The 13,160-nt window shown below is 37.5% G+C and overlaps 3 protein-coding genes across 6 annotated transcripts in view; all 3 read left to right on the top strand.

The window, feature by feature from the left end:
* Window positions 1-818: 818 nt before the first annotated feature.
* Window positions 819-3,888, top strand: LOC17894326 (protein SUPPRESSOR OF NPR1-1 CONSTITUTIVE 4). 4 transcript variants are annotated; one of them, XM_023788012.1, is made up of 3 exons: window positions 819-1,533; window positions 2,709-2,992; window positions 3,068-3,888. In XM_023788012.1, the coding sequence occupies exons 1-3, from the start codon at window positions 819-821 to the stop codon at window positions 3,827-3,829; spliced, it is 1,761 nt and encodes a 586-aa protein (XP_023643780.1). In that variant the 3' UTR covers window positions 3,830-3,888. The 4 variants fall into 4 exon arrangements, with proteins under 4 accessions (XP_023643780.1, XP_023643779.1, XP_023643778.1 ...); XM_023788013.1 differs by lacking the exon at window positions 819-1,533 and adding exons at window positions 2,394-2,520; window positions 2,617-2,643 and having other exon boundaries at window positions 2,733-3,888; XM_023788011.1 differs by having other exon boundaries at window positions 2,733-3,888.
* An 844-nt stretch (window positions 3,889-4,732) lies between these two features.
* Window positions 4,733-8,376, top strand: LOC17895901 (glycerophosphodiester phosphodiesterase GDPDL1). The gene is given in 9 exon segments (XM_006300737.2): window positions 4,733-5,113; window positions 5,366-5,662; window positions 5,751-6,371; window positions 6,465-6,503; window positions 6,601-6,885; window positions 7,098-7,240; window positions 7,326-7,812; window positions 7,879-7,982; window positions 8,014-8,376. Coding segments are annotated over 9 exon segments (2,271 nt in total). The 5' UTR covers window positions 4,733-4,971; the 3' UTR covers window positions 8,167-8,376.
* Window positions 8,377-9,561: 1,185 nt separating this feature from the next.
* The window catches only part of LOC17896357 (LEAF RUST 10 DISEASE-RESISTANCE LOCUS RECEPTOR-LIKE PROTEIN KINASE-like 2.3), an 8,437-nt gene continuing 4,838 nt past the window's right edge, over window positions 9,562-13,160 (top strand). The window contains exons 1-3 of the mRNA XM_023788516.1: window positions 9,562-10,438; window positions 10,527-10,568; window positions 10,648-11,229. Of these exons, the coding sequence (XP_023644284.1) occupies window positions 9,562-10,438; window positions 10,527-10,568; window positions 10,648-11,229 (1,501 nt within the window). The remainder of the gene's footprint in view (window positions 10,439-10,526; window positions 10,569-10,647; window positions 11,230-13,160) is intronic.

Here is a 13,160-nt window from a genome sequence, read left to right as displayed (position 1 = left end):
CAAGAACCTTTGCCAGAGAGACTCGTCTTTTAGTCTTTAATATTTTTGTTGTTTAGTTGACTTGTCTCTGTCGACCAAAAAAATGTAGGGAACAAGCAATGGTACTGGTCATTTACTATAGCTAGATCAACTATGATAAATCATATTTTTACCATTCAGTTATTTATCTTTACCATTTATGTAGCAGGAAATTCTCTTAAATACTACTAAAATGAGAATTTTTCCAAAAATAACTTAAATTTTTAACATTCAAAACTAATTTTTAAATTCTAAACACTAAAAACTACCGATAAAAACTATACCCTACATGTAAATAGTCAACCCAAACATTAAAAAAAAAATTTACATCATCAATATTTTATGTTTATGGTATTTTTGGAAAAAAAAAATAGTGGTAGTTTTGGAAGAAAAATTTAAAATATGCGGAATTTATCTATCAAATAGTAGAGAAAAAAATTTGATGTGAGAAGAACACATAGTTTAAGAAGTATTACATTAACTCTCCTAATCATAAATTTACAATATACATTGTTATTAATCTTGTGATCACTATGAAAATTAGTTATCTAACTAATTGGCCAATACCTTCTTTTATTCTTCTTTTCTTTTCTTTTCATAATTAAGGCAGAAAAGAGGAAAAACCTTAGCCTAGGCATCGGAGTTAACTAACAACCATGTGGTTAAAAAAAAAAAACCCCTCTCTCTCTCTCCCTCTCTCTGTGCCTGTGCCTGTTTGGTTAAATAATTTTCTGATTTTATCTACTCTTAGAAAACAAACACCAGATCTAGAAGAAACATTGTTCATAAATCCACAAATAATGTACTTCCCCCTCAATTCTTGTTTGATCTTCCTCTTTCTTTTCACCTTAATCTACCATCTTCACTATGCTTCAAGTAAACAAGAAATTGGATGGTGTGAGACTATTCAGTTTCAGTGTGGGAGCATTACCGCCGGTTTCCCATTTTGGGGTGGGAATCGTCCTGAACCTTGTGGTCGTGCGTTGCTGAAGCTTCACTGCAACACCAAAAACATCACCTCTTTAAGCATCTCAAACCATGAGTACATTATTTTCCATATAAATCACACATCTAGCACTACTCTTCTTAGACTTGTAAGAGCTGACCATAAAGGTCCTTTTTGCTCCTCTACATTCAATTCCACAACCTTGCCTCCCGAAATCTCTGAGCTTTCACCAATCTACAAGAGCCTCACCATTTTCTATCACTGCAACCCACGTTTTCATTATGCTTCTAGTTACACATGTCCTCGGAGAGGTGTTATCTCAGGGTATCAAAGCCCTAATTATCATCAATCCTGCCAAGAAAGCTTTACCGTGAACGTGCCCACCACGTTTGTTCCAGAAAAGAAAGAGTTGAATATGACTCATTTGGAAAGTGTTCTAAGAGAAGGATTTGAGGTTATGGTCAATACTGATGAGATAACGTGTGAAGGATGTTCTTCCTCACGTAAGTTTCACTTTGCTTCTTTTTTACTTGTCTTTCTCCACTTAGTGAATGATATTAATTTGCCTTGTTCAAAAAGACCAAACATAGCTTCATTTCCTGCAACTCTTACCAAACCAAAACACTTGTAGTCAATATAACAAAAACAGAGGAGCACACAGTAATCAATCTGTTTCTATCTTATAGCCTTTGTGACCTCATCTTTTGTTTTACCAGCTATTGAGCGTTACGAACGCTGCAGTCAACCATTTCCCTGTGGCAATCAGGGAAGTCTCGCGTACCCTTTCTGGGTCCGTGGCAGAGAAGACTGCGGCCACCCAGACTTCAAGCTTGATTGTAGCAAAGGATTCGCGGAGTTTAACCTCTCCTCCGTGAAGTTCAGAATTTTAGAGGATAACAATGTCTCTCATCTTATAAAACTCGCAAGATTGGATTACATCGACAATCCCAGAATCAGAATGTGTCTCCAAGACCAACTAAATGGGACACTCTTGGAAACTGTACTTCCATTCTCTTCTCGCTCCAAGATGCTAACAATTTATTACGGCTGCCAAAACTTGTCATCTAATGATGTTCTCACTAACGTTTACACTGGAGATGTTGTTTGTGAGAATGATGAAGAAGCTCGGCTAAGTCGTAGGCAAGTGAAGCCATCGCTTAGTGTTCATATTTTTAAAACAACATTTTGTCTAGAAATTATCATTAACTGAAAAAGACGTAACTTATTAATTTTGTGCAGAGTTGGACCGACCAAAAATTATTACGTGACGAGAAACATCTCGTCTCCTTTAGAGAGGACTCTTGAAAAGGAATTGTCGGAACAATGCAGAGGAGACGTCAGTATACCTGTGTCTGGATCGGCGTTGAACACACTGAGCCTAGGAACTTTAGAGAGGACTCTTGAAAAGGGTTTCGAGGTAGAACTTAATCAAAACTGTTCAATGTGCATAGAATCGAAAGGTGTTTGTGGTTATAATCAGACTTCAACAGAATTCATCTGTTATTGTAAAGATGGGACCTATGGCAATACATGTGTCTCTGAGAAAAAAGTTCATGGTATACTATTTTCTACTCTGAGTTTGTTCTTCACTTTTCTTCCGACATAAGTTTGGTTCCATTCTGACAAATTTCACTTGTTCAACGGTTGTACAGGGGCTTGGAACAAAGCAATTCGCATAGGTTAGTTTGCTGACCAGAGATATTTTGAACTGTCTTTTATTCGTCGATCAAAAATTTATTAACAGCACATTTTTCCCCATTTTTTGTAGTTGCGGGTACAGTAGCAGGAGTTGTTTTGTTCCTTGTACTGTTAACATTGTTTCTCCGTTTTCTCCGGAAGAGAGAAAAAAGGCTGAGACATCAGAAGCTGAAGGCTCTTATTCCACTTGAACACTATACTTACACACAAGTGAAGAGAATTACAAAGTCATTTGCGGAAGTGGTTGGGACAGGCGGATTTGGGATTGTTTATCGAGGAACACTTCGTGATGGCCGTATGGTTGCGGTGAAGGTCTTGAAAGACTCAAAGGGAAATGGTGAAGACTTCATCAATGAAGTTGCTAGCATGAGCAGAACTTCTCATCACAACATTGTTTCTTTGCTTGGTTTCTGCTCGGAGGGTTCTAAAAGGGCAATTATATACGAGTTTTTGGGAAACGGGTCACTTGATAAGTTCATTTCAGGAAAGAGCACGGTGGAAATGGATTGGGGGTCTCTATATAGAATTGCGTTAGGAGTTGCTCGTGGTCTAGAGTACTTGCACCATGGATGCAAGACAAGGATTGTACATTTTGACATCAAACCACAAAATGTACTCTTAGATGACAATTTTTGCCCCAAAGTTTCGGACTTTGGCCTCGCTAAGCTATGCGAGAAACAAGAGAGCATCTTGTCAATGCTGGACACAAGAGGTACCGTAGGGTACATTGCACCAGAGATGATCTCAAGAGTTTATGGGAATGTATCGCACAAATCAGATGTCTATAGCTACGGAATGTTGGTTCTCGATATGATTGGTGCAAGGAACAAAGAAAATTTTAATCAAGCCGCTGCTTCTAACACAAGTTCAATGTACTTTCCTGAATGGGTATATAAGGATCTTGAGTTAGGCAAGTCCAAAACCAATATTGAGATTGAGTTCAACAGCGAAGAAGACGAGCTAGCAAAGAAGATGACATTGGTGGGGTTGTGGTGTATTCAGCCTTCCCCAACAGATCGCCCACCGATGAATAGAGTTGTAGAGATGATGGAAGGAAGTTTGGATGCTCTTGAAGTCCCTCCTAGGCCAGTTTTTCAAATTCCCACAGTGTCTCTACAAGAATCTTCAACATTTTCAGAAGATACCTCTACTTACACAGAAGGATGATCCATGGAACCTATCAAAGCACGCAAATCGCAAATGTTGTATATTATTTACATTCTAGAGGACGGCTCTGTAAAACTAGTTTACTTTACTATGCTAAACTGTTTAGCCTTTTGTTTTACTAATTTAATTTCACTCGGCTTAATTTTTGTAAAGCTAGATAGAACAGTTTTCTATTGCGATAAAACGTTTTGAAGCATTTCACTCAAGACTTTGAGTTTCATCAACTAATAAACTACTACTTCATTTTCGTTGCTGTTTGCAAAAACTTACTGTCTCATTTTTCTGAAGATGGTAATAAAGAACAATGTCTGTCTCAGTTATTATAGTAGAAAAAAAAACCATTTAAGGGTTAGAGCAATGGAAGCATGAACCAAACAACTTCCTTAGGTTATTAATGCTTGCTCAAACTTCTATTTTCCTTTCTAGAAATTGATTTTAGTTTGAAGTCTTTGCATAGGTAACGGTAAAGAGCTGATTTATGGACTTTTCAAGTCTCCTAAACACCTCTTTGGTCAATGCCTCAATGGTCATCTTGAAAAGATCAAGATAGTATGGTATTGGTTTACCGGCAAGTCACCTATCTCAGTCCCACTATAGATTTCATTTCAGGACAAATGCCCCTAGGTCCACCTGAAGATTCTTTTCCAATTAATATTTTTCCTCATTTTTGGTGAATTAAAACTCTTAGGTGATACAAAAAAATGTTTTAGAAATTGTTAAAAGAGACAAAATTTGATGGGTAAGCAATAATATTATGTGTCATAGTTGATCTAGCAATTGGCCAGAACTATTCATACGTTCATTTTCTTCACCACCTTCTTAATCATATGATATCTATATATAAAAGTTATTGAAGAGACACAAGTCTTTCTGAGTCAACTAATAAATCCTTCTTTTTTTGTTAAATAGTCTCTCTCTATTGGTCCACTCAGTGTTAACTAATAAAGCCACTTGTTTCAAAGAGTCTCTCTGTATTTGTTTGTTCACTATGAGTCAACTAATAAAACTAACTGATTTGTATATTTATAAAAAAAGAAACATATTGAGTCTTTATGTACTTATCCTCTATGAGTTCAATGCTTAAGCTTTAACGATAAATCTACTAAATTTTTTTGTTTTGTTTTTGTTTATGTAAGTTACCGATGAGATTATCCCGGCAAGGTTATCTAAGAGAGGTCGTAATGCGATATTCAACGGTTTTATTATGTGGTGTTGTTCTGATTCAGCTGTTTTCTGCTCAAATCGATGCTCAAAGATCAAGAAGTCGATGGCAGACGCTTAGTGGTGAGAGTTACTCTATGATGGTTTCCAAGAAAGCTTTGATTTCTTTATCTTGGATTTAGTATTACTTAAGTAACTTTCTTTCTTTAACCATATGTGTCGTAGAAGTTGGGATAACAAGTTCACTTTATTTTGTTTTTCAAAAAAGGAAAGTTTCCAAATATGAAAGTCCAGTAATTACTTTGATTATGGGAGCGTATATATACTTTTGTATAGAATATAACTTTGGATTACTTTTATTTATTTATTTACTAGGTGATGCTCCACTTGTGATTGCTCGTGGTGGGTTTTCTGGATTGTTACCAGATTCGAGTCTTGATGCTTACTCTCTTGCAACCCAGACAAGTGTAGCTGATGTTGTTCTATGGTGTGATGTTCAGCTAACCAAAGATGGAGTTGGGATTTGCTTCCCTGATTTAAATCTGGCCAATGCTTCAACTATAGATCTTGTTTACCCAAATCACAAACCTAAATCTTACCCGGTTAATGGAGTCACTAGGCAGGGTTGGTTCACCATTGATTTCTCCCTGGGAGATCTCCAGAATGTTTCTTGTAAGTGTTTAATAACAAACAATTAAGTTTTGTTTTTTTTCTTGTAACTCTCACAAATATATGTTTTTTTTTCTTCTTATTACCTTAGTGATTCGAGGAATACTCTCGCGATCGGATAAATTCGATGGAAATGGATACGCCATTTCAACGATTCAAAACGTTGCCGAGCAGATTAGTCCTCAAGGAGGCTTTTGGTTAAATGTTCAGCACGATGCGTTCTACGAGCAACAAAATCTGAGCATGAGCAGTTTCCTATTATCAGCTTCAACAACTGTTTCCATTTACTTCATATCTTCCCCTGAAGTAAATTTCTTTATGAAAATTGCTGGCAGTTTCGGGCGTAATGGACCGAGTTTTGTGTTTCAGTTTCTTGAAAAAGAAGATTTCGAGCCGACGACAAACCAAACCTACGGTTCCATCTTGAGTAATTTAACTTTTGTCAAGACGTTTGCTTCAGGGATTCTTGTTCCCAAATCTTATATATTACCACTCAATGACAAGCGGTATTTGCTTCCTCATACATCGTTAGTTCAAGATGCTCACAAAGCAGGTTTACAAGTATATGTGTCAGGTTTTGCAAATGATGTTGATATTGCATATAACTACAGTTCCGATCCAGTCTCAGAGTATCTATCTTTTGTGGACAATGGTAATTTCTCTGTCGATGGCATGCTCTCTGACTTTCCCTTAACTGCATCTTCATCCATTGGTAAGCAAAATCTCTTCTACGAACACAATTTTGGCTTTGAAACATTGCTGAAAATACTCAAAATCAAAAGTTTCCATTTCATATTTTCTTCAGATTGCTTCTCCCATATTGGCAGAAACGCTACAAAGCACGGTAATGCGCAGTAAATACTTCACATTTTTTGGCTTACGAACAAAAAAAACCTTGTAACTGACTTTAATTATCATCTCCACAACGGTTCATGCCTCAGTGGATTTTCTTGTTATATCAAAAAATGGCGCGAGTGGGGACTATCCTGGATGTACAGACTTGGCATATGAGAATGCAATCAAAGATGGTGCTGATGTTATCGATTGTTCAGTCCAAATGTCGAGTGACGGTATACCTTTTTGCTCAAGTTCAATAGATCTCAAAGACACCACAATGGTCGTCCAAACTCCTTTTAGCAAGCGTTCAACAACTGTTCCTGAAATCAGCCCAAATGGTGGAATATACACTTTTAATCTCACATGGCCTGAAATCCAGAATTTGACTCGTAAGTTTCCCTTTAAATTTTTCAATTGCTGATCAGACATCACATTCTTGTTCCTTACAATTTATAGTAACTAATGAGAGAGCTTTGTTTCTAGTCTTACTTAAGCTAAGAGGTTACATATAGATACAAGTATCAATTTTCTTATCATATTCTGGTCAAAATTACTTGCCACTTTAGACATTACATGACTCGTCTCCCATCTATATGTTCAGCTGCTATTTCAAACCCATACAAAGTATATGATATGGTAAGGAATCCAGAAAAGAGAAATGCGGGGAAGCTTATGTCGCTTTCTCAATTCTTAGGCTTGGCAAAGAACTCCACTACTCTCTCCGGTGTTTTGATCAGTGTTGATGTGAGTTTTCGTGGACCTCCTCGTCATTAGATTTTCGACTATGATATCTTCTAATGGCCACTATGTTTTTTTTTGTGTCCCTCAGAATGCGGCATACTTGAGAGAGAAGCAAGGGCTCGACGTGGTTAAAGCTGTTCTTGAAACACTAACAGAATCTGGTTATAGCAATGGAACAACTACAACAAAGGTCATGATTCAGTCTACCAACAGCTCGGTTCTAGTTGACTTCAAGAATCAGAGCAAGTATGAAACTGTCTACAGAATTGAAGAAACCATTCGTGATATTAGTGATTCTGCCATCGAAGACATAAAGAAATTCGCTAACGCTGTTGTCATCAACAAAGTTTCAGTCTTTCCTAACTCTGATTCGTTTCTCAGTAAACATACCAATGTTGTGGAGAGACTCCAGAAGTCTCAGCTCCCGGTTTATGTGGAACTGTTTCAGAATGAGTTTGTCGCTCAAGCATATGACTTCTTCGCTGATGCAACTGTTGAGATAAACACATATACCTATGGAGCCAGTATTAATGGAACCATCACAGAGTTCCCCTTCACAGCTGCAAGATACAAAAGTAAGTGACTTAATATTTACACCAAAAGGTCATACACCACAACCTAACTTTGTTTATCTTCTCCAGGGAATCGATGTTTGGGTAGAGACAAAATACCACAATACATGTTACCAATTCAACCCGGTGGCCTTTTAGATATTGTGAGTCCTTTGTTCTAAGTTCTTTCGGTCGTTTTTTATGATCACCGACTTTTCGTATTAGCTCTAAGTTCTTTCGGTCATTTTTTATGATCCCCGACCAACCTCAACCCCAGGAACCCCATCAACCATTGCACAAGCACCTAGTGGACAAACCCGACTCACACTATCTCTTCTCCTCTCTGCGATTTTTCCTCTCACTCTTCTACTTACGTGACCAAACCCTAGATGTCACATACTCCTCTCTGTTTCTTTGTGTGCCGGTTTAAATTTACACTTTGGTTTACTGTGATTTGGTTATTGTACTTGTTTAATCATCAGTTTATAATTCGGTTGTTGTTTGTACTTTGTACATGAGAATTCTCTTGTTCATGATAATGAACATTATAGTAAATAAAATTATTACAATGGTACTAATCTGTTATCATTTCTTTTTGTAACAATTTGATTTCTTATAAAATGTTTATTGTCATGATACTAATATGACTCTAAAGATGATAATGACCTTGTGTTGGTTTTCCTAAAACTAAACTGTTAACTGAAACTAAATCGTCATTAGGAATGATAGAGAATACATATTGGTCAACGTTTGCCACGTCTAGTGCCGTGTCTGATTCTTCATTTGACCAAGGAATACTTAAAAATTTGTAAAGTCAACTTTTATCAGCTGTTCTTGTTTTCTTTTGTATCCCTTTGAAACTAAAATTTGTATTGACAAGTTAAACGAATAATGTATTATTACACAGAGCCAAAGGGCCAAAAAGCCTGTGGCGACATAAGATTGTCTTTGATCCTCTCGTACGTAACCCTCCGGGGAAAAGATGAAAGGCCCATTGCTACTCTCTATTTAAACCGAACAGTTTTATGATAAACTATACACTATATGTACCAAAAGGTCCAAAACCGATCATGTAAAATATTTCACCATTGAACACACTGTGAACGTAGATCAAATTGATCATACACTATCTTCCTCGTACATCAAGTAATCAAGAACTTGGATTGAGAAAGACTATGTTTCAGTTTGGAAACATCACTGCCCACTTCCCGTCTGGTAAGGATAATTTCAGAGCCGGCCCATGGGCCAAGCTGGTGAAGCATCAGCTTGCGGCCCTCGATATAATACATAAAATTCGGCCATTTTTTGCAAAAGTTTCCTTAAGTCCAGTGGTACATGCAGTGCCATATATGAGAGTTGCACCCCAGTTCGAGTCACATACTTGTATTTAACCAGCCTTTTTTTACTTTTTGATTGTGGCCTGAAATTTTTTAGAGACGGCTCTGGATAATTTTCATAAGGTTTGAGAATAGTCAAAGTACACATGGCTTTAAAGTCGTTGTACAGAAAAAAAAAAAAAAAGAAGGTTGGTCAAAGAGACTAAACGTCCGAACATTAACTCTTACAAAACCAAAACGATTTACATCTCTTCTTCCACCATTTTCCTATTGATCACAAACACAATGATCAATCTGTTTTAGTCCTGTAGAATCATGTAGATGCTCTTACAACTACCTTGATCAGTGAATTAATTTTTAAGGACAAAACCAAACTCTACTTCACAAAACCCCACCATCATCTCCTGTTCTTGATCGATTTCTAATGTCTCGATCCATGGTCACGCTCTTATACCTGTTCTTTCAGCTTTTAAGCGTCTCTGTTAGAGCTCAGAGCACATCAACAGAGACAACAACAGAGTTCGTTTTCCGAGGTTTTAAAGATCACAAATCAGATATTCAAACAGAGGGAGCTGCAATCATCGAACCCAATGGAGCATTGAGACTCACTGATCAAAAGTCTAACGTCACCGGAACAGCCTTTTACAACAAACCAGTAAGGCTGCTTGACCAAAACAATCTCACTACCAAACCCGTTGTTCGTTCTTTTAGCACTTCTTTTGTCTTCTCCATATTCCATTCCAGCTTGAGCAATGGAGGTTTCGGCTTCACCTTCACACTTTCTCCCACCCCTCACCGTCTAGGCGCTGAACCGGAACAATACTTAGGACTTTTCAACAGAGAAAACGACGGGAATCCAAATAACCATGTCTTCGCCGTTGAGTTCGACACTGTACAAGGATTCAATGACAGTGCTAATAGTCCAGCCAATCACATCGATCTGAACTTTAATAGTATCAAGTCAGAGTTCCAAGAACCAGTTGCCTATTACGAGTCTAACGACCGAAAAGAGGATTTCCACTTGGGGAGCGGTGGGCCGATCCGAGCCATTTTGGATTACAATGGTCAGACACAAATGCTGTATTTGACCATTTACCCGGAAGTGTTTCCCCCAAGAAAGCCAATGATCTCACAAAAGATTCCAAATCTGGCAGAGATTGTGCAAGAAGAAATGTACATTGGATTCACAGCAGCCACTGGGAGAGTTTTTAGTGCTCACTACGTGATGGGTTGGAGTTTTTTCAGTGATGGAGACCCTCTTGTTGCAGCGCGGCTTGCACTCTCGGATCTTCCTCTTCCACAGCTCAAGAAAGGTTAAAAAATTATTACTAATTCTCTGTATTTTTTGACCATGCCTCAGTCAATTTTGTTTGCATACTGACCAGCTATACTTTCTTGAAGGCTCTCTAGATAATCAAGTCATGACCAGAAATATTCTCATAGGTTAGATACTTTAGCCCAAAAAATCTTGAGATTTCTTGATAGAAAGTAACTCATAAGTTCCTATGTTCTGTTTTCTTAGTTGCGGGTTCGATACTAATCATACTCATGGTCTTGGGGGTCTTAGCAATTTTTATAAGAATAAAGAGGAAAACGTCAAATACAAGAAAGAAGCTCAAGGCTATTATTCCTCTGAAACATTATCGTTACACTGAAGTAAAGAGGTTTACAGAGTCATTTGCATGCGTAGTTGGGAAAGGAGGATTTGGAACTGTTTACAAAGGAAACCTTCCTGATGGTCGTAAGGTCGCGGTGAAGGTTTTAAAAGACTCCAAGAGCAATGGCGAAGATTTTATCAATGAGGTTTCAAGTATGAGCCAAACATCTCATGTTAACATTGTTTCTTTGGTTGGATTCTGCTATGAAGGATCCAAGAGGATGATTGTTTATGAATTTCTAGAGAATGGATCTTTGGATCAGTTTATCTCAATGAACAGCGCGTCCACTGCTGAATGGAGAAGGAAGCTTTACGAGATTGCATTAGGAGTTGCTCGTGGTATAGAATACTTGCACTATGGTTGCAAAACAAGGATTGTGCATTTCGATATCAAACCTCAGAACGTGCTGTTGGATTGCAATCTTTGCCCAAAAGTTTCTGACTTTTGTAAGTGCAATTTACATGAACCCTAAGATCTTTTAAGCAACATGATTAATCACATGATAAAACTGTAAAGGAGGGTTAGCGGAGTACCTCCATTCATTGTAACTGAGATTCTTGATGAACGGTTTCCTGAAGTCTTGATCTCTTAGTTAGGTTATTAGGTTTCTCTCTCCTTGCCTATAAACTTACTTTATGTGTTGTGTTTGTGATTTCTTTTTGGGATGCCTTTATGATGGACTAAAGGCATATATTTATAGGCGGAGAGAGGACCTAGTTCCTCTTTAGGGTTTCCTTAAGATTTAATCTCAACCGTCCATCAAAGTAGAGATTGATTAGGAAAAACTCCATCATTATCTATTTAATTAGTTACCAAATATATTAAAGAATAACATTATTCCATAGAAAACGGATAACTACAAGACCACATAATAGGGGAAGGAAATATTCCTTACAGTCTCCCACTTGGTCGTTAGTAGAATCCATTAATGTATTCTCTTAGGAATCATAAGGCCGGCATAATATGTTATTACTAATATCTTTCATTTGGTCATCATAAGTGTCTTGACTAATCTAGTAATCAATGGGAGTCATGGCGGTCGCATATCATTCTGCAACATGATCCCTTCCATGTACTTCTACATTGACTACCTTCTTAGCTAAACCATAACATAATAGGAGTTATCATAATGGTCCCTTTAATGTCTGTAAAATAAAGACTCATTCTGTTATTATAATTCCAACAACAATAATGTGTGTGCACATTGGAAACAGAATATAAAAGATGAAAAAATCATAAAAGAGTTCAACATAAATGTCAAATATAGGCCAATTAAAACAAACTACATAATTAGGAACTATCCTCAAGACCCATACTTTCAGCATGCTTCTCGAAAGTCTTAGGAGGTAGCCCTTTTGTAAATATGTCTGCAACCATAAGTTCAGTGCCTATATGTTCAATGACAAACTTTCCTCTTTTGACATCTTGCTTTAGTGATAGGTATTTAAGGTCCATATGCTTGGCTCCCTTAGATATCCTATCATGCTTAGAGAAGAAGATTGCAGCTTCATTGTCACAGTAAAGAGTCAAAGGCTTGTCAACAAAACTCAAAACCCCAAACTCAGAGACAAAATTCCGCAACCATGCTCCTTGAATAGAAGCCTCATAACATGCAACATACTCAGCCTCCATAGTGGATGTGTATAACAGCTGCGACTTTTGGCTTTTCCATGAGATGGCACCCCCAGAAAGGAGATACACATAGCCAAGAGTGCAGTGTCTAGAATCTTGACATCCACCATAATCTGAATCCGAAAATGCAACCATCTGTGGATGTGTTGACTTTCTGTATGTAAGCATGTAGTTTCTTGTTCCTTTGAGGTATCTCAATACTTTCTTTGCAGCTTGCCAATGAGCGAGTCCTGGGTTACTCTGAAATCTACCCAGCATGCCAACTGCATGGCTAATATCAGGTCTGGTGCAAACCTGTGCATACATCAAACTTCCCACCAAAGATGCATAAGGATATTTTTGCATTTCCAGACGTTCCAATTCATTCTGCGGACATTGCTTAAGATTAAGTTTGTCACCTTTCTGCAGAGGAACAATACTAGGAGAACATGCCATCATGCCAAATCTCTCAAGAACTTTATCAATATAAGCTTTCTGAGACAACCCTAAAATTCCAAGTGATCTATCACGAAATATTTCAATTCCGATCACGTAGGATGCCTCACCCATATCTTTCATTTCGAAATTCTTAGAGAGATAACCTGTAGTCTCATGTAATAGACCAAGATCACTACTAGCCAGTAAAATATCATCAACATACAAAACCAAAAATATGAACTTACTCCCACTGATCTTGAGGTATATGCAAGGATCTACAATGTTTTCTTTAAAACCGAATTTCGTAATGGTTTCATCAAACTTTAGA

This window comes from Capsella rubella, unplaced genomic scaffold (genome assembly GCF_000375325.1).
Source record: "Capsella rubella cultivar Monte Gargano unplaced genomic scaffold, Caprub1_0 scaffold_2, whole genome shotgun sequence".
In the NCBI taxonomy this organism is placed as follows: Eukaryota; Viridiplantae; Streptophyta; class Magnoliopsida; order Brassicales; family Brassicaceae; genus Capsella; species Capsella rubella.
This window is presented reverse-complemented; position numbering and strand designations above follow the sequence as displayed.

What these genes read in the sequence shown, in the direction of transcription:
- LOC17894326 (XM_023788010.1), top strand. Translation starts at nt 819, where the DNA reads ATGTACTTCCCCCTCAATTCTTGTTTGATCTTCCTCTTTCTTTTCACC. An exon ending in GAATGATATTAATTTGCCTT is followed by an intron (nt 1,534 to 2,708) that starts GTTCAAAAAGAC and finishes ATTTATTAACAG; the next exon opens with CACATTTTTCCCCATTTTTT.